This window comes from Hipposideros armiger, unplaced genomic scaffold (genome assembly GCF_001890085.2).
Source record: "Hipposideros armiger isolate ML-2016 unplaced genomic scaffold, ASM189008v1 scaffold_9, whole genome shotgun sequence".
Classification (NCBI taxonomy): domain Eukaryota; kingdom Metazoa; phylum Chordata; class Mammalia; order Chiroptera; family Hipposideridae; genus Hipposideros; species Hipposideros armiger.
In genome coordinates this window covers 1,241,288-1,266,210 of record NW_017731359.1, presented here as the reverse complement: position 1 = coordinate 1,266,210, position 24,923 = coordinate 1,241,288, and the positions used below count along the sequence as shown (strand labels likewise).

The window sequence follows — 24,923 nt, the reverse complement described above, 5'->3', positions numbered from 1 at the left end:
AGTATCTTTATTGTTTTTACTAATTTGAGAATATGTATGTATGTAGGGTATAATAAAACGAAAGACCTCCTATGTAACACTTTTCATGCCATTATTAATTTTTTGGAATATATTATTGCAAATTTATATATATATATATATACACACACACACACACACACACACACACACACAGAGGGTGCCAAAAATAAGTATACACATTTTAAGAAAGGAAAAAACTGTATTAAAATTACACTGATGGTAATCACTTTGAGCACCTCTTGTAATTGCAGAAGTCAAATGTGACGTATTCATCTTTTGTTATTGGTATATATTGAGTATTATAATTTTAATACAGGTTTTTAAATATATATGTATATTTAAAATTAAGACTAATAGAATAATAATAAGCACTCTATTCAGTAACACTACTTTTTATACTTAATATAGTCTGCATATCTTTTTATGTCAATACATATAGATCCACATCATCTTTGACAATGGAAGCAGGTATGCCATTAGTAAGCCAAAACTTATTGATATTTAGATTGATTTCAGTAATGTTCTGTAAAGTGCTATAGTGAATATCCTTCTAAGAATATCTGTGCATATGTTCAGATTATTCCTTTTTTTTTTTTTTTAAAGATTTTATTGGGGAATTGGGGGAGGGGAACAGACAAGTTGCTGTCCTTTTGTTCTTCAGTCTAGTTGTGGAGGACGTTGCTTCACTGGCCCATGTTGGTATTATCATTGCGCTCTTCCTGGGTGAGGCAGTCACTCACTGGCCATTGGACGGCTGCTCACGGCGACTCACGGCAGCTCACGAAAGCTCATGCCCGCTGCCGGCCAGCCCCACTGCAGCCTACACTGTCGCCAGCAACTCATGGCAGCCCAGCTCCAGGTCAAGCTGTTGTTCACCATCTTAGCTGTAGAGGGCGCAGTGTCACTGGCCCTAATGTGGGATCCGAACCAGGGCCCTGCTGCTCAGAACTGGCATCCCAAGCCAACTCTAACCAAAGCACCACTCAGCCAGTCCTCAGATTATTTCTTAAGGACAGATTCCCGTAAGTGGTGTTGCTAGGTCAGAGGGTATGTATATTAAAAATCTGACACCCATGTATAGGTTGAATTGTAAACCCCACCCCCCAAATTCATATGTTCAAGTTCTACCCACCCCCTGTATTATAGAATGTGACCTTATTTGGAAATAGGGTCTTTTTTGAGGTAATCAAATTAAAATGAGGTTATCAGGGTAGGCCCCAATGCAATATGACTTGTGTCTTTATATGAAGGTAAAATTTGGAGACAGACACACACACAGGGAGAGCACCATGTGAAGACGATGGCAGAGATCAGGGTGAAGCATCTACAAGCCAAGAAATGTCCAAGATTGTCAGCAAACCACTGGAAGTTAGGTAAGAGACCTGGAACAGATTCCTCCTCAAAGCCCTATCCTGTAAATAGTATGCTCACAATAGTCTTTTGCCCTTATTGTGCAGATAAATTTTTAAAAATAAAAATTTTAAAGTAATACGTAAACATGGCAAACGACACACACATACACACAGAGCCGAGAAAGATGTATAATGAATATTAAGTCTCCTTCTGACCCTTAGTCCTTCAATCCCTCACTCTAGCAGTAAATAACCATTGTTTCTTATGCCTTTGAGCAAGTTAATCTCTGTGCCTTAGTGTCCTCACCTGTAAAATGGGAATAATATCACCTACCTTCATAAAGTTGTTATGATTAAATGTGTTAATTATGAAAAGCTCTTAGAATAGTGTCTGACTGAAAACATTTAATGCTATCAAACTTCTCCCAGTAATATAAACCATTCTTCCTGCATATAAAAACATATATATGCTTTTTTTAACACATAATATTATATAGTATACTGTACATATTATACTGTAACTTGTATAGTACTATAACTTGCTTTAAGATATGTATCTTGGAGATTGGTCCATATCAGTAGTTATCAATAATTCACATTCTTTTAAAGATGTGCATAATATTCCATAGTATATGTGTACCATAATTTTTAAGCACTGCTCTATTGATCAGCATTTAGGTTAGTTCCAATGTTTTGCCTCTATAAACAATGCTACAATGAATGACTAGGTATTTGCCTGCATGGATTGTACTTACTGGGTAAATTCCCAGAAGGAAAAGAACTGGGTCAAAGGGTAGATATATTTTTAATGTCAACAAATAGTTCCAAAATACCCTTCAAAGAGGAAGTATCAATTACACCACCACCACCAAATGTGTGAGAATTTCTATTATTCCATACCCTCAGTAGCAGAGTGTATTTAGATAACTTTTGGAATCCTTGGCATTATTGCAAATTTGTTCAAACAATGACAGTAAAGATGAGTGAAAAGTGTCACTGAGCCCATGTCTTGCTAAAAATGACATGATTCTTGTAGAAAAATTACTTCCTACGCAGCAGTGGCTTGGATTCAGCAATCATCACCTGTGTCCTGCCCTTTCTAATTATTTAGATCCTATAATAAATACATCAATGCAAATTGTATCACAACCAGCCAGTTATTCAAAACAGTATCTCTGTTCCTAGCTGAACAGACCAGTTTTATTCAGATGCTAAACATAATCCAGAAAACAAAAACTGACTCACCCTGTTACACTTGAAAATCCTGTTTTGCTGCTTGGATAAAAAGTAACACATAACATTTCTTTTAACCAGTAACTCTTTTTGTGTAAATGATTATAACTAGTGGCTAAAACTAAAACCTGATATAGAGCTTGAACCCAATAGAATAAGAGTCTGTAACAAGCCTGCAAGCCCAAATCAGTCAGGCCTGTTTTTTGATAGCTTCTCCAGCTAAGAGTGGTTTTTACCTTGTTAGTGGGTTGTAAAAAACCGGGGGGGGGGGGGGGGGGGGGGGGATAGGTGACAAAACCCTATGTTGTCCACCAAGCCTAACATATTTACTATAGTACTACACATTGTGTAAGAGAAAAAAGAAAGATTATGGGCAGAGAGTAATTTGCCTTCTTTTTTTAAAGTAATGACATTTAGAAAGGGGAAAGTCTCAGAAAGCTTTTAGGCTACAGAATATAAAATGAAATAGGAACCACTCTGGACATCTATCTTCCTAAGACGTAGGAAAAAAATCAAGAGCATTTGTAGAGTATCTATGCAGTGATGATACTTAAGAGAACTTATTAGTATCACTAATTAGGGCTATATGCAAATATTAACTATCTCTGTGGCATGTTGCAATTTACAAGGTACTTACAATCACATTACCTCAATTTGAGGCTAACAACATTCCTATGAAGCAGCTATAGGTCTGAAATGATTGTTAGTTATTATAGGAGAGAAGTGAAGCTTAGAGCTGTAAAGTGACCAATCCAAGGTCAACAGTTTAAGTGCCAGGATCAAGTCTTGAACACAGATCTTGAGACTTGACATCATATACTTTATATATATATCTATATTTTCATAATAATTTGCATCCTGGTTTCACTTTCAATTCATATAAAGTTTATCAACGAAAGAAAAGAAAAATGCATTAAATCACAGTTATTACTCTGATTTGGGTTCACATATAAAATTAAAAGAGTTCTCAAATCAGATTGTTTCCATGACACTGATCATCATTGTAATCATCTTAGAAAACTTAATTTTTTTTTTAAATGTGTGAAGATGGTAGTTTATTTTGCTCATACCTCACCATTCTTTTTTTTTTTTTAACTTTATTGGGGAACAATGTGTTTTTTCCAGGCCCCACCAGCTGCAAGTCAAGTCATGGTCCTTCAATCTTAGTTGTGGAGGGCGCAGCTCTGCTCCAAGTCCAGTCACTGTGTTCAATCTAGTTGCAGGGGGCGCAGCCCACCATCCCATGTGGTAATTGAACTGGCAACCTTGTTGTTAAGAGCACATGCTCTAACCAACTGAGCCATCTGGCCACCCAGAAAACTTAATTTTTCCTTAAATGAATTCAAAGGATGAAAACTTATAATTTTAGATTCTAAATATAAACTCAAAAGTTTAAACTATCTTCTTAAAATATGAGGTTCTGATCAAGACTGTATGATATTGGCATAAGGATAGACATATAGGTAAATGGAATTGAACTGAAAGTCCAGAAATAAACCTCATACATATATGGTCAATTGATTTTCAACAAGGATAACAAGACAATTCAATGGGTGAAAGAATAGACCATTTAACAAATAGTTAAACCTGGAAAACCTAGATATCCACATGCAAAAGAATAAAGTTGTGTCTCACTGTCTAACATCTGTAAAAACATTAACTCAAAATGAATTAAAGATTTACAGATCAGAGCTAAAACTATAAAACTCTTAGAAAACAACAGGTATAAATCTCCATGACTGTGGACTAGGAGATGAGACCTAAATCACAAGCAACTAAAGAAAAAATATATAAATTGGATTTCATATAAATAAAAACCTTGGTGCTTTAAAGGACACTATCAAGAAAGCGAAAAGACAGCCTATGGAATGAATGGAAGAAAAAATTTTCAAACATATCCTATAGGGTTTAGTATCCAGAATATTAAAAAACAACAACTCTTACAAAAACATAAAAAGACAACCCAATTTTAAAATGGGTAAAGATTTGTATAGACAGTCTCTAAATGGTCAATAAAAAGCACATGAGGAGATATTCCACATCCGTAGTCATTAGGGAAATGCAAATCAAAACCACAATGAGATATCACCTCATACCCACTACCATGGCTATAATGAAGATAAATAAATAAGATAGACAGTAACAAGTGTAGCCCAGGAAGTAGAGAAATTGGACCCCTCATATATTGCTGGTAGGAATATAAAACAATGCAGGCACTTTGGGAAACAGTTTGGTAGTTCCTTAAAAAAATTTAAACGTAGCGTTACCATATGGGTCAACAATTCCAATCCTAGTTATGTACCTAAGAGAATTGAAAACATATTCACACAAAAATTTTACACAAATGTTCACAGCAACATTATTCAGAATAGCCAAAAAGTAGAAACAACACAAATATCCATCAACTTATGAATGGAAGTAAAATGTGGTACTGCATATCTATACAGTGGAATACTACTATTTGGCCATAGAAAGGAATTAAATACTGACACATACTAAAACATGGATGATCCTTAAAAACATTATGTTAAGTGAAAGAAACCAGGTACAAAAGGCCTCATACTGGATGATTCCATTTATGTGAAATGTCCAAAATAGGTAAATCCATAGAAACAGAAAGTAGTTTAGTGGTTGCCAGGGTATCAGGGGAGGAAAAATGGGGTGTGACTGCTAATAGGGATAGGGTTTCTTTTTGGGGTGATGAAAACATTTTGTAATTAGATACTAGTGATGTTGCACAACCTTGCAAATATACTAAAAACCACTAAATTGTACACTTTAAAAGGGTGAATTTCATTGTATGTGAATTATATCTTAAATAAAAATTTTAATGAAGTTATTTAAATTATCCCATCAATACCATTGTAATGTAAAACTTTAATAAGGTAATTATAAGAGCCAATAAATATATTGGGTTGTCAGAAAAGTCATGACGCATTTTTGCAACAAAAAACAGAAAAAATATGTAATGACTTTTCCGACAACCCAATAAAACATATTAGGATGATATTTAAAGGGAAAGTTAATACAGTTGAAGTCGCAAAATAATAGCATAACTATGTAAGTGGATTGGGAAAGTAAATATTAAAAAATGAAGCTGGAAAAAAATCCATGATAAATTATTCTGCATCTAGATGCAGAACAAGTTTAGGTAAAAGTAGAGGGAAAATAAACTTAATTCCTTATTTTATAATTTTCCCTTATTTGATTATAACTATAACCCTGACACAACACCTCAGAGGCATTTCTAGGGCACAGGAAGGTTACAAGAATAGCATTATTATGATCCCATTTTATTTGCCACTCAAAGAGATGGAACAAGTTGCTCAACATTATATAGTAACTTAATAATGAAGCCAAGAAATTTCACTGGAGGCTTTCTCCTAATGCTTTACCTGCTAGCAACTTTCATGTTGAAAATGTCAACTTTGGCAGCTTTAAAGTGACATAATAAAGCTATATTTGTATCCCTCGGTCTAAACTCATTAAGAATTACTGTTAAGTATAAAAGCCAATGTTTCTTTCTAAAAACTTTCTGGTTGTATGAGAATATTCCATTTTTGGCTACCTAGAAATTGAAATTTTAAATGAAATGAAAATGTCTCTTTAATTGAAGTTAAAGAATAATAATCCCTACCTAAATATTCCAGCTACAATGAATGAATGAATGAGTAAGCGAGTGAGCTATTTACCACAGAATTGTGAAGGACCAAGATCCTTCAATACAGCCATTCTCTTATATTAAATACAGATGCAGACAATGATATGATCTCATTGGAGATTAATGGGAAGGACATTTTGCAAGAGCACACTAGGCAAATACCAGGACTTGTTGCTTTACAATCAAGGGTCAGCATCCTCATTAGCCCTGCCCTTGTGGGGTCAGTAATCATAAGGAATATTTGCATAATGCTTTCATATGTTCATTCTACTTAACACAACCTTATGAGAGTAGAAACTCTCAGGAATTATTACATTATTATCCATTTTACATCTTAGGAAGCAGAGGTTCAGAATAGGGAAGTGACTTGCTCGAAGTCACTAGGCTTGTCAGTGACAGAGCTGGGTAGGACTCAAAGCTGAATCTTCTAGTACCAGCTTCCATCTTCTTCCCACCGTATTCCCTACTTCTCCCAGTAAGCTATGTCAGAGGCAGGCTTAGGCATTCTACAAGAAGAAAGAATGGGAAGTAGGAAAGTAGTGAGGAACTAGAAAGGGACGATAACGGGAAGGAGGTTTAATTAGGAAGTGAGTCTAACCATTCTCAATTGCCCCAAATGCCCCTTAAGTAGCAACAGTGCCACAAGTTACCCTGCTCTATATTAAGCCTATGCTCCCACGTCTACAGCTAGTTATTTTATTGGTTGAGAATCACGTTGGAGACTTAAATGTCTAAACAAACACAAAACTAAAGATTTTTCTTCTCCGAGGTTCTGACAGCTGAACCTAGCCCCTCCCACAAACGCCTGTGGTCCCTAGGTCTCGGTCACATTAAATGTCTTGTGAGCCGAAGAAATGTAAAGTGTGGGGGAATGAAGGGAAGAGGGTTTCGGTTGGTGGGGAGACTAAGTAAGGTCGGACTAAGGAGAGGGGGAGCCTGCGGTGGACCTGTGGTCGGGGGATGTGGGTTTTGTGGCTGAACTCGACGGTGGGGTAGGAAACCAGGATCAGGGCTGACAGTGAGGGTGGAGTTTACAGGTCCAGGCGGCGTTAGGGGAGCTGAGAGGCTGACAAGGTTAGAGAAAGACCTAGGAGGGTGGGAGGCTGGGTGGTCGCGAGGATGGAGGCGAGGCCCCTCTCGAACGTCTGGGATTGGATGCTCCCTTAAGTCCCGCCTCCCGGGACCCCTCTCCCCTCAAGTCCCTCCCACAACACCGGGCGCGCGCCTGGGGAGCGGCGAGGGGGACCAGGCTGGAGAACGAGGGAGGGAGAGAGGAGAGGCTCGTGCACGCGCCCCACTCGCTGCGGGTGCGCGACCAGCGCGCACCCGCCGCTCGCGTCGCCATCTTTTCCCCCTCCGTCTGTCTGTCTGCCGTTGGCTTTGTCCGTCTGCCGCTCTGCCCTTCGGCTCCCCGCCACCAGCTCGGCCCTTAGCCGCCCTCCGCCTGCCGGGGCCCAGTCCCGGCGAGCCCCGGCCTGGCCGACCCAAGCTGCGGCCGGGGGCCCATTGTCCGGCTGTCCGTCTGTCCGGAGGCGGGGCCCAGGGACCCGGAGCGCGGCGGAGCGCCAAGGCGCCGGGTAAAAAGACTCCCGACTCCTTCCCTCCGGGGCCAGGCTGAAGATGCAGGGGCTCCTCACCTCCCTCTGGGTCGCCGGCTGTCGGTCCTTTTGTCTGTCTGTGTCTTGGGAGGGGGGTAGGGGCTCGCTCTGGCCTGGGGGGCGGGGGCAGCCCAAGCTCCAACCCACCCCTTGCCCGGTTTTCCGAGACGAGGCCAGACCCGGCCGGCTCCCCGCCCGCTGTTCCTCTTTCCGTCCCACTGCCACGGTGGGGGTGTCCGCGCAGCCGCCCTCCCCGCGTGGGCCCAGGTTGGGTTGGCCGAGAACAGCCCGGACGGCCCCGGCGTCTGACAGGCTGGGGAGGAGCTGGGGGAGGGGGAGGATGGGCGTGGGAGTGCAGACCCGGGTATCAGTCCGGCGTCGCTGTCTCGTAGAAAGGCTTCTAAATTTAGATTTCGGAGAAGCCTATGTTGTCTGGGGGTTTGTCTGAGCCGCCTCGGAAAACCACTGGCTCTCCTCTGTGATAATTCCTGGGAATCTATCTGTGCTCATGCTTGAAGAAGCCAGAGGGACCACCATCTCGGCTGATTCTACACACACTCCAGACCAAAAGAAGTGGGAACAGGGTGAACAGCGAGGCGACTACGTGACCAGCTTTCTTGTCCTCTCCTTTTTGGCAGATACAAATCACTGAGATTCAGGCGAGTTTACTTTGCTCCGTGGGAACCGCACCAGAGCTGGAGGTGGGAGTGCACCCTCTTTTCTTAAAGCTTGGATTTCACCAGTTTCTTCCTTGCTAAAGTCTGGTGTGTGTCCTGGAAGCTGCAACCCAACACCTGTGGGAGCGCAGGGATAGTATTAAGGGGAGACGTTGGCCCCCATCCCAAGGACTCTTAACCTCATTCTAAAGACAGACAAAGCTGCCTTCCTTTTAAAATAGAATCCCTTGTAGACCTGAGCTTCACCATTTACCTTTCTTCCCATCCCGGTTTTCTTCCAGATGGTGATGTTCAGGCAGCTATCCGTTTACAATATTGTGTTGGTTTCAGATTCGAGCTTGGGAACTGAGGCAGTTCAAAGTAAAACTGAATGAGTAACCTTTTGGGCAATATGTCTATGGATTTTATTAGCTTTTAATGCTTACCAAACAGTTGTCTCACCCGAGATCTTGTGTGTGGTCAAGAATGTACTTCCAGTGCCATTTATTTATTATTTATTTTCTTATTTGTTTCAAGAGTCCATGACCCCACAGGCTTTCTTTTTTTGAGAGAGGGAGAATATTTGATTATTTTCTCCTTAATCCTTCAGGTGTGAGGTCCCATTGGGTTCCATCTGGTCAGTGCCCCATTTGGCCACTAGGAGGATTATGAGATGCAGTGGACCGTGCTGATTTAAATATGTAGACGCTCATGTTTCCAACTTGTAGCATTAGTATAGAACTGTTGCCTCACTAAGATGATCTGAATAGAGCCTGTCTCAAATTATTTGGCCTTCCTTCAGAAGGATCTTTATTACGTTTATCTCAGTTTCAATTTCTAATCTTGATGGAGAGAAAATTTAAAGATTAGTTACGATTACGTATTTTCCTTGTACAATAGAGAGGTGTAGCTCTGCAAATTTTAGAAAAAATGAAAGATAACTTGCATTTCATTTAGCTTCCCACTTTGTGATTCCACAAACTTACAGGAAAAGTGTATGTTATCCAAAGTGGAATATTCATTCACTGCTTCCATTGATAAAATACTTGATTAGAAAGAAATCATCTAGGTAAATAAAACAATAGAGAACACATACCGTTAGCATTAGCACCCAGCATACTTCCCTCCAAATAGTTAAAATTGATTTTTATGTATATTTGGAGATTTTTTTTATTTTAATTAAAGGTCTGAAAAAGAACTGTGTTTGATATGCAGATATGATAGAAGACTGCCTGAAAGCTGCTTCCCTTGCCACTTCCTGTGGAGGCCTGTCTTTGCCATTTGCGGTTTCTTTCTTTTGGTAAGGGGAGGCAGGATCTGATTACAGGTCTGAGTTCCTTTCTAGCTACATAGAGGAGTTAGTTGGCATAACAGGAGGTGAGTCTTCACTAACTGAATTGCAAAGTATAGCGAGTAGTAGCCTCTCATGTCTCTTAAAGCAATAAACTACAATTTTATATTTGCTTATTCAGTATGAGTACAATTTGAAAAGGCAGGAACTGAAAGGAAACTTAGAGGGTGACTAGATCCATATACTTGTCTTTGGTAGGAAAACAAAACTGTCTCTTTTTAGTCTGTATCTGTTTATTCACTCTGTCTTTCAAAGAAAATTTCACAGCTTCCAATACTAATTCATTTCAGACTCTCTAACTACACTTACTGCTGGGAAAGTCTTATAACTAACTAGAAACCTCCAGGCTTAAGTATCTGTTCCCTCCTATTTCAGGGAGGCAGGTGCATGTCTCTGCAGCACTTCTCATTTGGGGGAATCTTTTCTCTTTGTTTCTCCCACTGATCTCTATGTGACACAGAGGCTGGACTGAGAAGAGGCACTAAAGTTATTACCTTTGACCACCACTGCAGAGCATGTGAGCAGGGCCAGGTTGGTGTTTCACATTGGAGTGCTGAATTAGTACTCAGCAATGTGGATGGCATCTGGCTCTTCTGGTGAGAGCCCATCTTCAACACTGGAAGTCCGATTTGCTTTAGTGTCCTGTATTTCCTGTGTTTTCATTTACAGATGCTTAAAAAGTTTGGAAATGCTTCCTTTCTCATAGGGATGTGATGCCTTTGTCACCTCCTGGCGAGATAATTTCTTGAAAAACATCTGGGGCTCCCCATTGGTGCAGATTGCAGGGCTTGACTTCGAGCAGGCATGTGAGGCTGCCACCCTATTTAGCTTCCTTTGCTTCCTTTTATAATTCACTGGAGTTTTTTATCCCTTTGAGCCCGCAGTACTACTAACTCTGGTTGCCTGAGTTGTTTGCTTCCTTTTCTATCCTGTGACCTTGATCATGATTGCTTAACAGTATTCTGGAGTCAACAGATAGATTTAGAGTGGAATTTTCTAAATCCTCTGAAGGAGTCCCCTCTTAAACTTCTTGGGACCTTATGTTGTGCTAGAGATTTATTAATTTCTTTCATTAATTAGTTCAATTATTTATAACTGGTGAGTTTTATATACTTAAAAACTATTTTTAAAAGTCTTTATGTGTTAGTTTTGTATAATATCTAGGTGAAATGACATGCGTTAACTATCCTTTTTATTATAGGTCAGCACCCTGCAAGGAGGTAGTAACATATCCAGTCGTGAAACTGGGAACGGCCAGAGCTCTTGGATCAGGGAAACATGTCCCGTCGGAAACAGACCAATCCAAATAAAGTTCACTGTGAGTACTGGGGCTTTGTCTTCTAGAATCTGGGAACATTGAGGGTTGGAATGGAAGCGTAATCTGAATTTAGGTGAGAGGATCACACTAATATGTGAAGAAAAAAGGGTTAAAAGTGTTGAACATGATGGATTTAAAATGTGTCTGGTTGCTGGAGAAATTGTTGAAACCTGTCTTTGGAGTAAGTGCATTTAGTTCATCCTTAGTATTTGTATTAAACATTTATCGGATATCTACTCCGAGCAAAGCCTTGTACAGCTAGATGCCTGGGCTATAAAACAATACAAGGATATATAAGCCTGTAATGTAGCCACAGATACACACACACACACACACACACACACAAATAGTATATACTAAGTGCCAAATAGGGATGCTACAGACTGTGTGTACTACAGAAGCTAAAAGAAGGGAGAGAACTCTATAGACTGAGGTAGCAAGGGAATGCTTGATGGAATAGGGCCTGGACCATGAACTTGAACTGGGTCCTACAAGGTAGAAACTGGATTTTTTTTAAAAAGGAAGGGAAATATAAAATCAGATAGGGAAAACTATGTGAGCAAAGAAAGATACAAGGGGAAATACATATGATATGTTCAGGGGACAAGGAGACAGGATGAAGCAGTAATTTCATTTGTCCAGAAGTCACAGGACATGAGGTTGGAGATGTTTAACTCTATATTGTAGAGGCTTGAAGGCCAGGCCAAGTTCAAACTTCATTCTGTAGACTCTAAGGAGTTACTAAAGGTTTTTAGCCAGGGACAGTGGAGTGACATTTAGAAGGCAGTGTTTTGGGACTATGAGGCATTGTGAAGGATGGATCACACAAGGGAGAGACTGGTAACAGGAAGACCAGGTATGTACTATTGCATTATTTCTCTACAGTTTTATATATATGTTTTATTTTAGTAACCAGATTGTGAACTTCTAGAGGGCAGAGACCATATCTCATATATACTTATTTCCTGCTCTCTTTCTACTTATAGCACTGCTCACAGAAGGTGTTCAAGTACCTTAAAGTACCTTATTAAATTATCATTATTATATCTACGTAGATTTGAGATAATTAACCAGTTTCTAGGATCTGGGGAGATAAGCATCCTCACCCAAATATTTACAAAAGAGACAAATAGCTCTATTATTATGGAGGACAGACTAAATAAAGTATAGCAACATTTGAAGAGAATTCAGTGGTATAACATAGTGGAGATTTTTTTTAAAGGGGGAAAAAAACCCCTACATTTGCAAGGATAGATTAGACAAGGAGTTAAGATGAAAGGACTAGAATTTATTAAAAACATACTACATGACAGGTACTATGTACCTTATTTTATTGGGTAATTTCAAGAGTAGAAGAGAAAACAGTAGGAACAGGAATTAAGAGGACTTCAACAAGACAATGACGTTAGGGTAGCAAACCTCTATATACAATTAATTCTTTAAGTCCTGGAAAAATTTTATAAGACATAACAAGTTGGATGCTTTTAGGAGTGTATTCTGGAATAGGTGGATGTGGAAGCCTGTTTAATATAAAGGTGAGTGGTTTAGGAAGGATTTAGAAATCACTGCTAAAACAGTAAAATTTAGTGTGCCTGAATGTAAGGATCGTCAAGAGAGAGAAAATGAACTATCTCTAGCACAATCTAACACAATGGATTAGGAGGATTGTCTTCTCCTCTCTGGTTGAAGGTGATCATTGACTGATAAAAGACACAGATGTAACTCCAAGAAGGCAGGGCAGAAAAGGTACTCTTAGTAGAGGTAATGAGTTCACAAATAAGGCAATCATAGGAGTTGGGCGTTTACCTCTAAAAGCCACCTGTCTAAAGAGACTGGTTAGATTTGAGGAAAGTAGCTGGGGAGATGATGGCATGATAGTGGAAAGGCCGGGGGAGCCTGTAAAGGCTTGTGTGGCCTATGCCTGTGTCCACATATCAGCTGCATCTCCTCCCACCATAGTCAGTCAAACTCAGGATGAGCTGGCATTAGAGTTGGAAAACAGATGGACAAATAGGCCATGGAGAGACAAGAATATCACACATCCACAGCTGCAGAAATGCAATTTCCAGAGCGAGTGAACATTGTATTGTGGTGGAGTAGGTGGGACTTTGCAGCTTCTGTGGTGGTGACCATGAAGAGGACTGTGAATAGAAATGTTCAGCTGCCACTAAAAAGCAGACCCCCAGGGAGGGGCTGTTTTCAGTGATGCCTTTGGGCAGGGAACCAGGAAGGCTTCTCAGATGATGGACTAAACTTGACCAAAGAAGAAAAGACACTGAGATTTGCTTGTCTCTGAGGACCTTCTATTTATTTACTGTTTGGGGACTGAAGCTGATCCTGCCTCTTTTGAAAGGTCATCTTCTCATTGCCCATGACAATAATGGAAAGTAGAAATAGGTAATTTCAGTCTTCTGACCACTTGAGTCTCCTATCCCCTTGCAGTGAAATGGAACCAGTCAAATGTATTGAATTTAATGCTGCTCATCTATTTAAAGTAAATGGAATGGACTCGAGGTCTGGGAGGCAGGAAAGTCTGCAGAAGCTTTGCTTAAATATCAAAGCCGGTCGGCACTTGAGCAGAGTAATGGCTGAGCTCCATTAGATCTGCCTTCTGGGAAGAAGAAGATTGTGTGGCATGAAGCTCAAAGCCTGCCTAAAGAATATATTAAGAATCCCCCTGCGGTAGCCTGGCAGCATTCATTCTATCCCTTTAGAAGCCAATGGGCAGGCTGTTCTGACATTTACTTGGCTTTCCTCAGGACTGTCTGTGTGTCTGAATTACCGTCATGATCTCTCCTTTCCCCAGAAATATCCAGGCAGACTCTTGTGTTTTATACAGTTCATTAATAGACTTGACGAGAGCTTTTGGAATAAAAGCCCAGAATTGTTAGTCACAGAGAAACTGCCGATGGGTTGAAATCTCTGTTAGACCTTCTTCCCACCCTCCTCCTTCATCTCATCCCTTCTGAGTACAAGTTTTTGTCAGCTTTTTCTAGAAAGGTTGAAAATAGAATGCCTTTCACACTCTTATTTGGTGTGTTTACATCAAGCAAACCACTAAGAAAAGGAAAACTTTTTCTTAAGAGTTTTTGTTTTCAGATTGCAAAGTACATATGAGATTAAAAACTTTCAACTTCAATTAAAAGTTTTCAGCTTTTATAGAGAAGTAGGAAAAAAGCCTTTAAAGTCCCTTTTCTTCTAAAAAGTGCAACTTGTTTTATCTTCATTCTGTCAGCATCCTTGTGAAGTAAATGGTTATGTTCCCAAATGTGATAGCACCTTGGGTTACAGAGACTGTCAGCTAGAAATGAAATCCGAAGCCCCTCACTCCCTTTTTTTTAAAATTTAACATCTGCTCTGTTAGAATATGTTTCAGCTGTTACACTTTATTTCAGTCAGCCAGAAATTGCATTTATTGAACTGCACCAAGGACTCAAAGAGAATTGTAAAATCTTTGCCTTTCTAATAACTTTCATCTCAGGCTTCTCATCTGTTCTACAAACTTGCTTGCATGGCCTTATTTTTATCTGGTCTGAAAAACCTTAGCCAAATCAAACAGTATTTTGATTTCATACCAAAATAAGGAGAGGTAACACCTTGCTTTTTTTGTGGTGCTTAGCCGATTCGTTCTCAACTATTAACAGACAAATAAATACCCATGTTAAATAAGATGGTTGCCCTACATTAATGTCTAGAGACCAGACAATATTTTTAACCTACTCCAACAGTCTCAAGATAGAAGGAAATAATAATTCTACATTATACAAGCAGGCAATTGTATAACACTTCTTAATCACTAGTAATATCTGTGGATCACATTATGCTTAAGTTAATGTGACATACTTTTAGCAAGTATTACTACCTTCTTATGAAAGGCTAATTCTAGACAGCCAGATTTTAGGGATTAGGTAAATAATGACTATTGGAAGATCATTCACATATCTTTTCCTGTGAGGTCTGCCAAAATCACTTGTTTTTTTAATGGTTTTTATATAGTTTGCTCTGATTGATATTTAAAATAGGAATAGCCCTGAGGAATAAAGTTTACCTTTGCCTTTTTCTCAAATCAGGAATAGAATAAAATAGAAAATCACAGCTTCTCTCTCCAAACTGCCAAAAAGGAATGACAGAATTAATATAGCCCACCTGTTCGAGGTGAGAACACCTCAGTGAGCAAAAGTCCTAGATCGGGAAGTTGTATGGAACAGACCCTTCTCTGTGTATCAATAGACAAAAATAAATTTTGAGCTCCAGTTGATGGAGACTAAACTGAATTAATTACTAGCTAATATTGAAAGGTACATATCCTTTTAGATGCCCTTTTACTGATCCAATAGTGATTTCCTCTTAAGAAAGGGGCGGGTGGGGGGAGGAGGAGTGTATGTTCTTAGTATTCTATAAACCTAGCTGATTTCTGGCTAGGTTCCTTTAGAGATGAGCAGTATCACTGATGAGAATGATATGACCCTTGATAATTATATGCTGGTATATAACTTGTTCCCTAGTGCCATGTCTGTCCACACATCTGCAGGTCCAAAAACACACATCTGCCCAGAAGAATTTAGTAACTATTCCCGTTGGCTATGCTCTTGTGGTTACAGTGACACCAACATAGAGAAATTAAATATTTTACTTCTGCAAAGAAGGGGGACACTGTAACACAGAATTCACTTTTTGCTTTCCCTGCCAGTAATTTATATCCAGGGTATCATCTTGAGTATTATAAAAATGGACTTAAAGCCACTTATTTTCCCTTTACTTGAGGGCTCTGTGGCTAGAAGTATATTTGAACACTAACCACCTCTACTCCCACTCACAGTATCAGTCAGAGTAGCCATAATATTAGTCACTCTAACCCCAGGCATGGTAACATCACATAGTATTGGACCCATCAAAATGATGGTTCCTTTTGTTACATACTGGCCCTGGGAAGATTATTTTGACATTTGAGTTGTGTTTATCAGTTTCTTATGATATGAAGAGAGCAGTAACACTAGGATCAGAGCCATTCTTTTCAGAGACAGTATTTGTTTTCAGCAAAACCACTCTGATGAACCACGTAACTTCCTGCTTACATGTCTACTAGAAAGCAGTTTAAAAATACGAATATAAGAGTTGGGCAGACCTGGGTTTGAATATTTAGTTTCACTATAGACCTTAGTTTTCTCCTAAGTAAAATTTGAGTAGTAATACCTACCACATAGAATTTTGCAAAGAATTAAGATAGGTAACAACTACAAAGTAGTTAACATAGAGTCTGGAACTAGGACTAGCTATTATTAGTGTTCAGCACTTAGCATATAGTAAATGCTCAATGAATATTTGCTGAACAAATGCCTTTCACATGAAGCCTATTTCACATCAGTTCTTTCATTGCCTAAGGATTAGTGCAGGTCAACTGGCCAGTTCATTTCTCCTACATTATTGTCTGCTGCCTTGGAACCTGAGCCTGTTTACTTCCCTTTCTCTCTAGCTATTGGTCTACTGTCAAACATTTCACTAGGGCTTTTTATTATTCTCTCTTGATGGCTGGAGAATGGGGACTGTAGTTTCCACTCTGACTGAGATAATGGAAACCTGGAGAAACCCAATTCTCTTTTCTCCTTATGCCTGGCCTCTTGGAAATAGAAGAGCCCTAAATGTTAACTCTTCAGTAACTACACAGATCCCAGGCAGAGTTTATCAGAAGTAAATGCATAATCAAGGACAGGTCCAGGGCTTTTGGATACGCCATACCAAAAAAAAAAAAGACCACATTGGATCATTAGACCAAGACCAGATGAGATATTTGTTGCAAATTAAATGGCATGTTTTAGGAAGTTTGTTCCTCAGCAGAAATGAGTTCATATATTATCTGTTCTCCTTTGAATCCATTATTCAATTAGTTGTTGATTTGCTCATGGCCAATTCTGATAGACATTAGAAAGGGAGTCAAGGAAGAACTTCCAGAGCATGTCTTGGAAGGAGAGTGGATGACAGATGGGATTAGATACTGTTATTTAGATGGATTATTTGAAGCACTTGTTTGCAGTGAGAGATAGACACTGAGTCAGGGCATAATGCTTAAGATTCAGAGAATGTTGCCCCAGATTTGTTGCCCTATCTTCAACCTGCCCCTTTGCCTCTTCTTGCCTCTGTCTCTCCAATCCTGATTGAAGGTTGTAAATGGAATTCAGATTTTGAAGTTAAGTTTGTATAGTAGCCTTTGACCACCTTTTGAAAAGGAGTCAAGATTAGGAGGACTTGGGGATGACCGGTTAGCTCAGTTGGTGAGAGTGTGGTGCTGATAACACCAAGGTTGCCAGTTCAATCCCCACGTGGGCCACTGTGAGCTGCATCCTCCCTACAATGGCAACTATGCCATTGTAGCATGAAAGTAATGTGTAACCAATGACCATGGCTGTCCCCCAAATAAAATTAAAAAAAAAAAGATTAGGAGGATTTAAGCAAAGCAAATGATGCTTTCTAGAGTATCTGGCTTACTGCCCAGGAAGAGTAGCTGCACCCAGAAACTGTTGGAAGCAACAAGCTGCCATGAAGATGAATGACTCCACCACAGGGTACCTGCCTGTCTCCTACCTTTGGATGGTCTGACTTTCCAACCAGCTTGCCTAGGGATGTGCTGCCCAGCTGGTGGCCTGACTATTTTTCCTTGTGATCACCAGGGGATCAAGTATTTGCTGGGCTAGAAGAGCAAGCCCGCCAGGCGATGATGAAAACTGATTTTCCTGGAGACCTTGGCAGTCAGCGACAAGCTATCCAACAACTAAGAGATCAGGACTCCAGTAGCAGTGAGTTCTGCACCTTCTGGTAATGACTCAGGGCAATGGGAGAAGAATTGTCAGAGTGTGTGTGCTCTGGGGATTGTGCATGGGGTTGGGAGGAAGACACCAAGAAGGACAGGTGTGGGTCCTCAGTGTTCCCCCCAGCGATGGTCTGAGGATGGGCATGTGCTTATCCAGAGAGAGAATAGGCTTGGCATTGTAGGTTTTGTTGTTTTTAACTCAGGGACTGCAGTACTTGGGACAGTGCCATACACAGGTATGTTTGTGGTGATTGTGACAGACAGGGGCATAGGAATAATTAGTGCCCAAGCAGCCCCTGGGTTAGGTCAAATGAAAGAAAAAAAAAAATCTCTGTCTCCCCAGATCTATTTATTCATAACAGATAAAATGGAAGTGTGGCATTAATGAAACTTTTGCTCGAGGGCCTAATTTTAATGTCATACAAGAGGATTTGTGTACTAATGAGATTATGCATCATATAAAATGCTAACATCGAGGTTACCTTCCCATACCAAGTCCTAAGTAGATCCCTGTGGTTAGGAGATGGGAAAGACAGTGGCTGGTAACCAGTTGAGCCTTGTGGGTCGTCTGTTCCATGACCTGTCTGAACAAATACACTTTGAGATGTATTATTTTCTAGGATGATTTCCACACTTTATTAATCTCATCCATCTGACGTTGGTTATTATTAGTGCCAATTCAGGGTAGCATTTCAGATATTTCTCCACATTTGGGGTTAAGGAAGAAGGAGAGAGTTCTGCAACTTTCTAGGAACTCCAGTTTCCACTCAAGCTAATAATTTAGCAACAAAAACAATAATTTAGTAATTAATTGCTCAGGAAGAGTAATATGAACCCAAATATTTCTAGAAAACCTGTGGGAGCCACCAGCCTGAGTAACAGATAGGAATGACAACATCTGTAAAAAGTCAAAATAGGTTTCATTATGGAAAAGATACATCATTCCTCTAGATGGCACACTTATTTTTTCTTTTTAATGTTTCTAGTAAAGAGATATATTTGGATTTCTGATAGATTACAAAAACAAGTTTGATACTATGTTGTCTTAGACTAAGTTTACAAGTATTCCAGATTTAATCTGTGCCAATCCTTCATTATTGAGATGCAGGCAAACTAAAGCTTTGGGCTGGGAAATAAGGCATATATACATACCAAATCCAGTACACGAACCAAGTGGAGTATCTACCAGAGACACACCTAACTACTAGCAGACGGTTTGCTTAGATTTTCTTAGGAAAAAAGGGAATGTAACCAGTTTTGCCCAGATACTGGTGGATTTAGATATTATGTAAGGGATTGTAGAGAGAAGACGAGAAGCCCTTTTAGCTGGCAAGCTGCGTCTCAGTGCTGATGCAGAAAAGACTGGTGGAACTCGACCCTGTATTTCCCTCTTGCTTACAGTCAGGCCCAAGGGTCCAGGATCTAGATAGGGTTGGGATGGGGCTGGAGTCTGACAACTTCCCTAGGCCTGGCTTCCTAATGTGATCTTCAAAGTACTAGCACTTCATTTTCCTTTTAGAAAAGAACTATCTTTGTTATTGTGGGTTTCTTTCTTTTTTAAAAAAAATTACTCCCCCTCTCCTTTTTATAACTAACAGGATAGAAAATCAGTTTATACAAACCTTGCAAATCCCCCCAGCCACAGGCAGACCTCCCCACAGCCATATCCTGCCCCCTAAACTAAAACACTCAATTCTTACTTTAGTCACAGTAAATTATATTTCATCCTAAAGTCAAGAATGACTTGTTCCGTCTACTTAATGCATTCAGTCATCCATCAGATAATCCAAAGAACCAACAGAAACAATGGACTTATTTAGCTAAAATGCTAAGTTACTAGCAGAATAATAAGAACACAGTGAGTTAAATGCCACTACAAACTGCTAGAGGTTGGTTGGTGTGCTAATTTTTCCACTGTGCTGAACAGCCCTTTCCCTAAAACGTGACATCATTTTTACCTAATTTACTACAGCCTCTTTTATTGATTAGAGGAAAGAAAAACTTGGTGTGTCTTTAAGTGTGCTTTGGGGTTTGTTGGAAGAGAACAGATTAATGGGACTTAGAATAGAATAGTATATGTGATATCATGGAGAAATTGTACAGGGGGTTATGGAGAAAAGTAAGTTAATAAATCAGTGAGAGGGCTTGGTAAGTCAGAGGTGGTGTGTTGTGGGGATGAGCATGATGTGAGGTATGTGGGAGGTGTGATTTGAAGTGTGAGGTATTTGAGAACCATGTGTAAGAATTTATTTTTATGATAATGTACAGGGCCCAATAACCATTTTCCAATGCAATTTTGCCTCAGATTTTCTCTTTAGTGTATATATGGCATTATAAACAACAGCTACATCTGGCTTCCACTTAACATGATTTGTACCCAATTAAGCACTAATACAAACTATGTTATGGAAGACCTGAAAATGTTTTCCATTATAGCTGCAAACTCTAGGGTGGAAAGCAACTCAAGATGTATTCATGCAAAAATGAGAACAAGTGACCAGTTTGTGTGTTCCAGGTGACAGTGAGGGTGATGAAGAGGAGACCACACAAGATGAAGTCTCTTCCCACACATCAGAGGAAGATGGAGGGGTGGTCAAAGTGGAAAAAGAGTTAGAAAATGCAGAACAGCCTATTGGTGGGAACGAAGTGGTAGAGCCTGAGGCAAGTGACAAATGGCTCCTGAGTCTGGGAACCCCCTTACCCTTCTACTTGGCCCTGATGCCTCTCATCCACATATAATAGCACCAGTTACTCAAACCTCAGACACACGTCTCATCACACTCAGCTGTCCTTTTCCACCCCACATAGCACTACACCCACGTACAGCTCTCCTTCCTAAAGCTCCCCATTTCTTTCCAGACAGAATAGCTATCTTTGCAAAACTAACAGTTGACTTCCTGAGGTGTACTCTTCAATATGCTTGCAAATTTAAGTCAAAGTATTACCTGAGGTGCCATCTTCTCATTAAATTGTTTCCTGAGAATTCCCACAAGAAGCATGGCAGGGGGAAGCTAATCCTCTCTCTCCAGTTTACCTTAAGGGGGAAAAATAGATAAGCTCTCTCTGGAGCAATCCTGTGTCCTCATAGCAGGGAGCCTTGGAGAAAATAAACATGGGTGCAAATTTAATTCCATTTCCCATATTAGTTTTTCCTTTCGTCTGTATGGAAACCTAAGAAGAATAATGTGATGTGATATCAGATTGTGTTCCTTATAACAGGATAATCTGTTAAAAGTAGTAGGGGCAGGGGCCGGCCAAGTGGCACATTGGTTAAGAGTTGGCTTGGAACACCAGCTCTGAGCAGCAGGGCCGTGGTTCCGATCCCATATGAAGGCCAGTGACACTGCCCTCTACAGCTAAGATAATGAACAACAGCTCAACCTGGAGCTGGGTGAGTCGCCAGTGACGGTGTAGGCTGCAGTGGGGCCGGCCAGCAGCGGGCATGAGCTGCCGTGAGCAGTCATCCAATGGCCGGCGAGCAACTGCCTCACCTGGGAAGAGCGCAATGATAATATCAACATGGGCCAGTGAAGCGATGTCCTCCATAACTAGACTGAAGAACAAAAGGAGAGCAACTTGTCTGTTCTCCTTCCCTGATTCCCCAACGCTGTTCCCCTCCCCAATTCCCCAATAAAATCTTAAAAAAAAAAAAAACAGTAGTAGGGGCGGGGAAGAGACTGGGCAACAGCCTTAATTAACTGCCTACTTATTGAATTGCAGGTCCCAGACAATTTGAATTCTGACCCCTTACTTGGACTCTGCCAGTGTCCCCTCTGCCAGCTAGACTGTGGGAGTCGGGAGCAGCTGATTGCTCACGTGTACCAGGTATGGTGTGGGGAGCTGTGTGCTCTGGCACACGCGCCTGCAGCTTTTAGCCTTTGTCTGCAGCTCTCAGAGGAACCTTGGGTTGTTGCTCTCATTAAGGCTCCACTCCGATCCTTAGAACATTTTGGAAAATAAGTGGGATATGTTGGGTAAATAAGTTTCGGGGTTCCCAGGCAGACATACTATGAAAATTAAGTATCATCTTAAAAAATTACTTAATGCATATTTTAAATAGTGAAATATAAACTAACACCTGTTAATAATGAGGGCCCTGTTTTAAAGACGAAAAAATGAGTCAACATAAATGTTTCAGAAATACTGGAGAAAGTTAGTATAAAAAAGGGAGTCAGAATAAGACAAACTTTTGTGTTCTTTTTTTCCCTGATCCAGTCGCAGAGCACCTGTGCCCTGTGAGCTGTATTGAAAAGGCATCAGCATACGTGGCAATGTGGGTTTTACCATAAAGATAGTTGGTTTATGAGGAGAAGCATTTCTTCGAAAGATTGTTTTTAAAAGATTGAGGGGAAGGCAGGACACTTAAATCCCTTTTGAATACCAGTCTTCCTAGCCAGCTTCTAGACTGGCCTTCGCACTCCCTCCACCTGCAATTAGACCCACACAGAGTGAACAAGCAGTCAGAGAAGTTATCCCAAGCACGAATTCTCAGGCTGTGAAGACGGCTCTGGCTCTGGCGCCCCATTGTTCCTCAGTTCAGCCACATGTCCCTGAATGTTGTCAGGACTCAAACAAATGACATGGCAGCAGTGGTCTGAATGGCCTGGCCCTTCTGAAGGCCCATAACACAAGAGACTTTTACTTTTCCAAGTGCTAAACGGGGAGAATAGTTGCAAGTCCTTTGTTCTGAGACTAAAGAAAAGAGACGTTTCCCAGAAAGTAGTTCCTAAGTGAGCATAGGTTGTCGTGGAGGTGGGGTGAGTTGACAGATTAAGGCTCTGTTTTACAGCACACTGCTGCAGTGGTGAGCGCCAAGAGCTATATGTGTCCTGTCTGTGGCAGGGCCCTTAGCTCCCCAGGGTCATTGGGTCGCCACCTCCTCATCCACTCGGAGGACCAGCGGTCTAACTGCGCTGTGTGTGGAGCCCGTTTCACCAGCCATGCCACATTTAACAGGTTAGCCGGGTACCTAACTCTCTTGTGCTGGGAACAAAGTACTGGGTGTGATGGGTTCTGCTTTCCCAGGTCAAAGTGAAGGCTAGCGGTAGGTTCATGCAAAGGCTACTGATTCTTGACTCTTTGGATATACAAATGATGAGGCCAGTAAATATGCCTGTTCCATTAGATATCCCAAAAGGAAATGAATTCCTGTTTCTTTCCCCTATCAGAATATTTTCATCTGGAAAGAGATGTGGGGAAGTCCAAGAATATTCATAATAAAGCCTGGGGAAAGAAGTTAAGAGTGCTGAGAGGACCCTGATGTGAAGACGTACTGTGTCCTGTGTCCCGGGAGAGTGGAGCTGTGTGAATTGTGTCCTAGTCCCATTTGCAGAGTTGGCCAGGGGAGATGGAGGTTGGGCTAGTGGAATGTACCTCCCCTGAAGGCAGCGTCTACCTCAAGGAGGACTGCATCCTGCCACAGCAGGACAGCCCTGCACAGCTCCCACCAAACACCATCATTCCGGCTTGAATGAAAACTGCACATTGTAAGGGCTCATCTGATTCCCAGTGGCTTGCTGTGGCAGTTAGCTCAGTCTCTTAACTCCAGGTGGGCTTTAAGACTTGGTAGATGCCCTAGCCCAAAGAAGAACGGGGGTGGAGAGGAAGAAGTCTCCCAAGCACTCAAACTGACCCCTAGTGGTGAACTTGGAGCAACTGGCCTGGTAGGACAAGTAGGTCAGGACTAGATGGATACCTGAGCCTTGCTATAAAGTGACACTAACCATAAAAAATGTTTGCTTTCCAGCGAGAAACTTCCTGAAGTACTTAATATGGAATCCCTACCCCCAGCCCACAGTGAGGGCCCCTCAAGTGCTGAGGGGAAGGACATTGCCTTCAGCCCTCCAGTGTACCCTGCTGGAATTCTGCTCGTATGCAACAACTGTGCTGCCTACCGGAAGCTACTGGAAGCCCAGACCCCCAGTGTACGCAAGTGGGCCCTCCGGCGACAGAACGAGCCTTTGGAAGTACGGCTGCAGCGGCTGGAACGAGAGCGCACGGCCAAGAAGAGCCGGCGGGACAATGAGACCCCCGAGGAACGGGAGGTAAGGCGCATGAGGGACCGCGAGGCCAAGCGCTTACAGCGCATGCAGGAGACAGATGAGCAGCGTGCTCGCCGGCTGCAGCGCGATCGGGAGGCCATGAGGCTCAAGAGAGCCAATGAAACCCCGGAGAAGCGGCAGGCCCGGCTCATCCGGGAGCGGGAGGCCAAGCGGCTCAAGAGGCGGCTGGAGAAAATGGACATGATGTTGCGAGCTCAGTTTGGCCAGGACCCTTCTGCCATGGCAGCCTTAGCAGCTGAAATGAACTTCTTCCAGCTACCTGTGAGTGGGGTGGAGTTGGACAGCCAGCTCCTGGGCAAGATGGCCTTTGAAGAACAGAACAGCAGCTCTCTGCACTGAACCACACATACCCACCTATCTGCCCTCCCGCTCACCTACCCACCCAAGTCCACAGGGATCAGGCTGCAGCCACCCACAGGGCCTTGTCTTTGCTGCCAGAGGCAGGCTCAGGTTTGTTGCAGGCAGACCTGTGCGCTTCTTGCATGTGGAAGCGGGATGATGGGGTCAGGAGGTACCCAGCTCAAGGCAGTTCTGGACAAGGGAGCAGGCACTCCAGAGAACTGGACTCCCAGCCCACTGCTGCAGAGCATGCTGTAGGACTGTGGGGCCCCAGTATGGCCCGTGGAGTTGTGAGGGCAAATAAATTAATTTTATCTTTACTGGCCCTCTCCTGCTTTTCCTTCAATTTCATCCTAGCAAATCGAGTGATCTAGGATACGTGGGTGGAAGTTTTCAGGCAGTGGCTTTCGGCAGTTGTCCTTTTCCGAGGGAGGGTGCCCCTCAGTAGGCTCTCCAAGCAAAGATCCCTTATTTGGGCCTTGACAATTGATGAGGCATTACTCTGACTTTAAAGAACAGATGCTGAC

The 24,923-nt window shown here is 41.6% G+C and overlaps 1 protein-coding gene across 5 annotated transcripts; it reads left to right on the top strand.

The window, feature by feature from the left end:
• The first annotated feature begins 1,196 nt into the window (after positions 1 to 1,196).
• On the top strand, positions 1,197 to 24,719 carry ZNF821 (zinc finger protein 821). 5 transcript variants are annotated; one of them, XM_019654344.1, is made up of 9 exons: positions 7,525 to 7,844; positions 8,504 to 8,566; positions 9,737 to 9,821; positions 11,074 to 11,190; positions 17,856 to 17,981; positions 20,511 to 20,656; positions 21,716 to 21,820; positions 22,785 to 22,951; positions 23,742 to 24,716. In XM_019654344.1, the coding sequence occupies exons 4-9, from the start codon at positions 11,151 to 11,153 to the stop codon at positions 24,394 to 24,396; spliced, it is 1,239 nt and encodes a 412-aa protein (XP_019509889.1). In that variant the 5' UTR covers positions 7,525 to 7,844; positions 8,504 to 8,566; positions 9,737 to 9,821; positions 11,074 to 11,150; the 3' UTR covers positions 24,397 to 24,716. The 5 variants fall into 5 exon arrangements, with proteins under 5 accessions (XP_019509907.1, XP_019509889.1, XP_019509915.1 ...); XM_019654370.1 differs by having other exon boundaries at positions 8,384 to 8,566; XM_019654362.1 differs by lacking the exons at positions 7,525 to 7,844; positions 9,737 to 9,821 and adding an exon at positions 1,197 to 1,394.
• Positions 24,720 to 24,923: the final 204 nt, after the last annotated feature.

Bases quoted from the DNA above. Each gene is read 5' to 3' on its own strand.
- ZNF821 (XM_019654334.1), top strand. From the start codon at position 11,151: ATGTCCCGTCGGAAACAGACCAATCCAAATAAAGTTCACT. The intron at 17,982-20,510 runs GTGAGTTCTGCA...TGTGTGTTCCAG, and splicing joins AGATCAGGACTCCAGTAGCA to GTGACAGTGAGGGTGATGAA. The intron at 20,657-21,715 runs GCAAGTGACAAA...ATTGAATTGCAG, and splicing joins ACGAAGTGGTAGAGCCTGAG to GTCCCAGACAATTTGAATTC.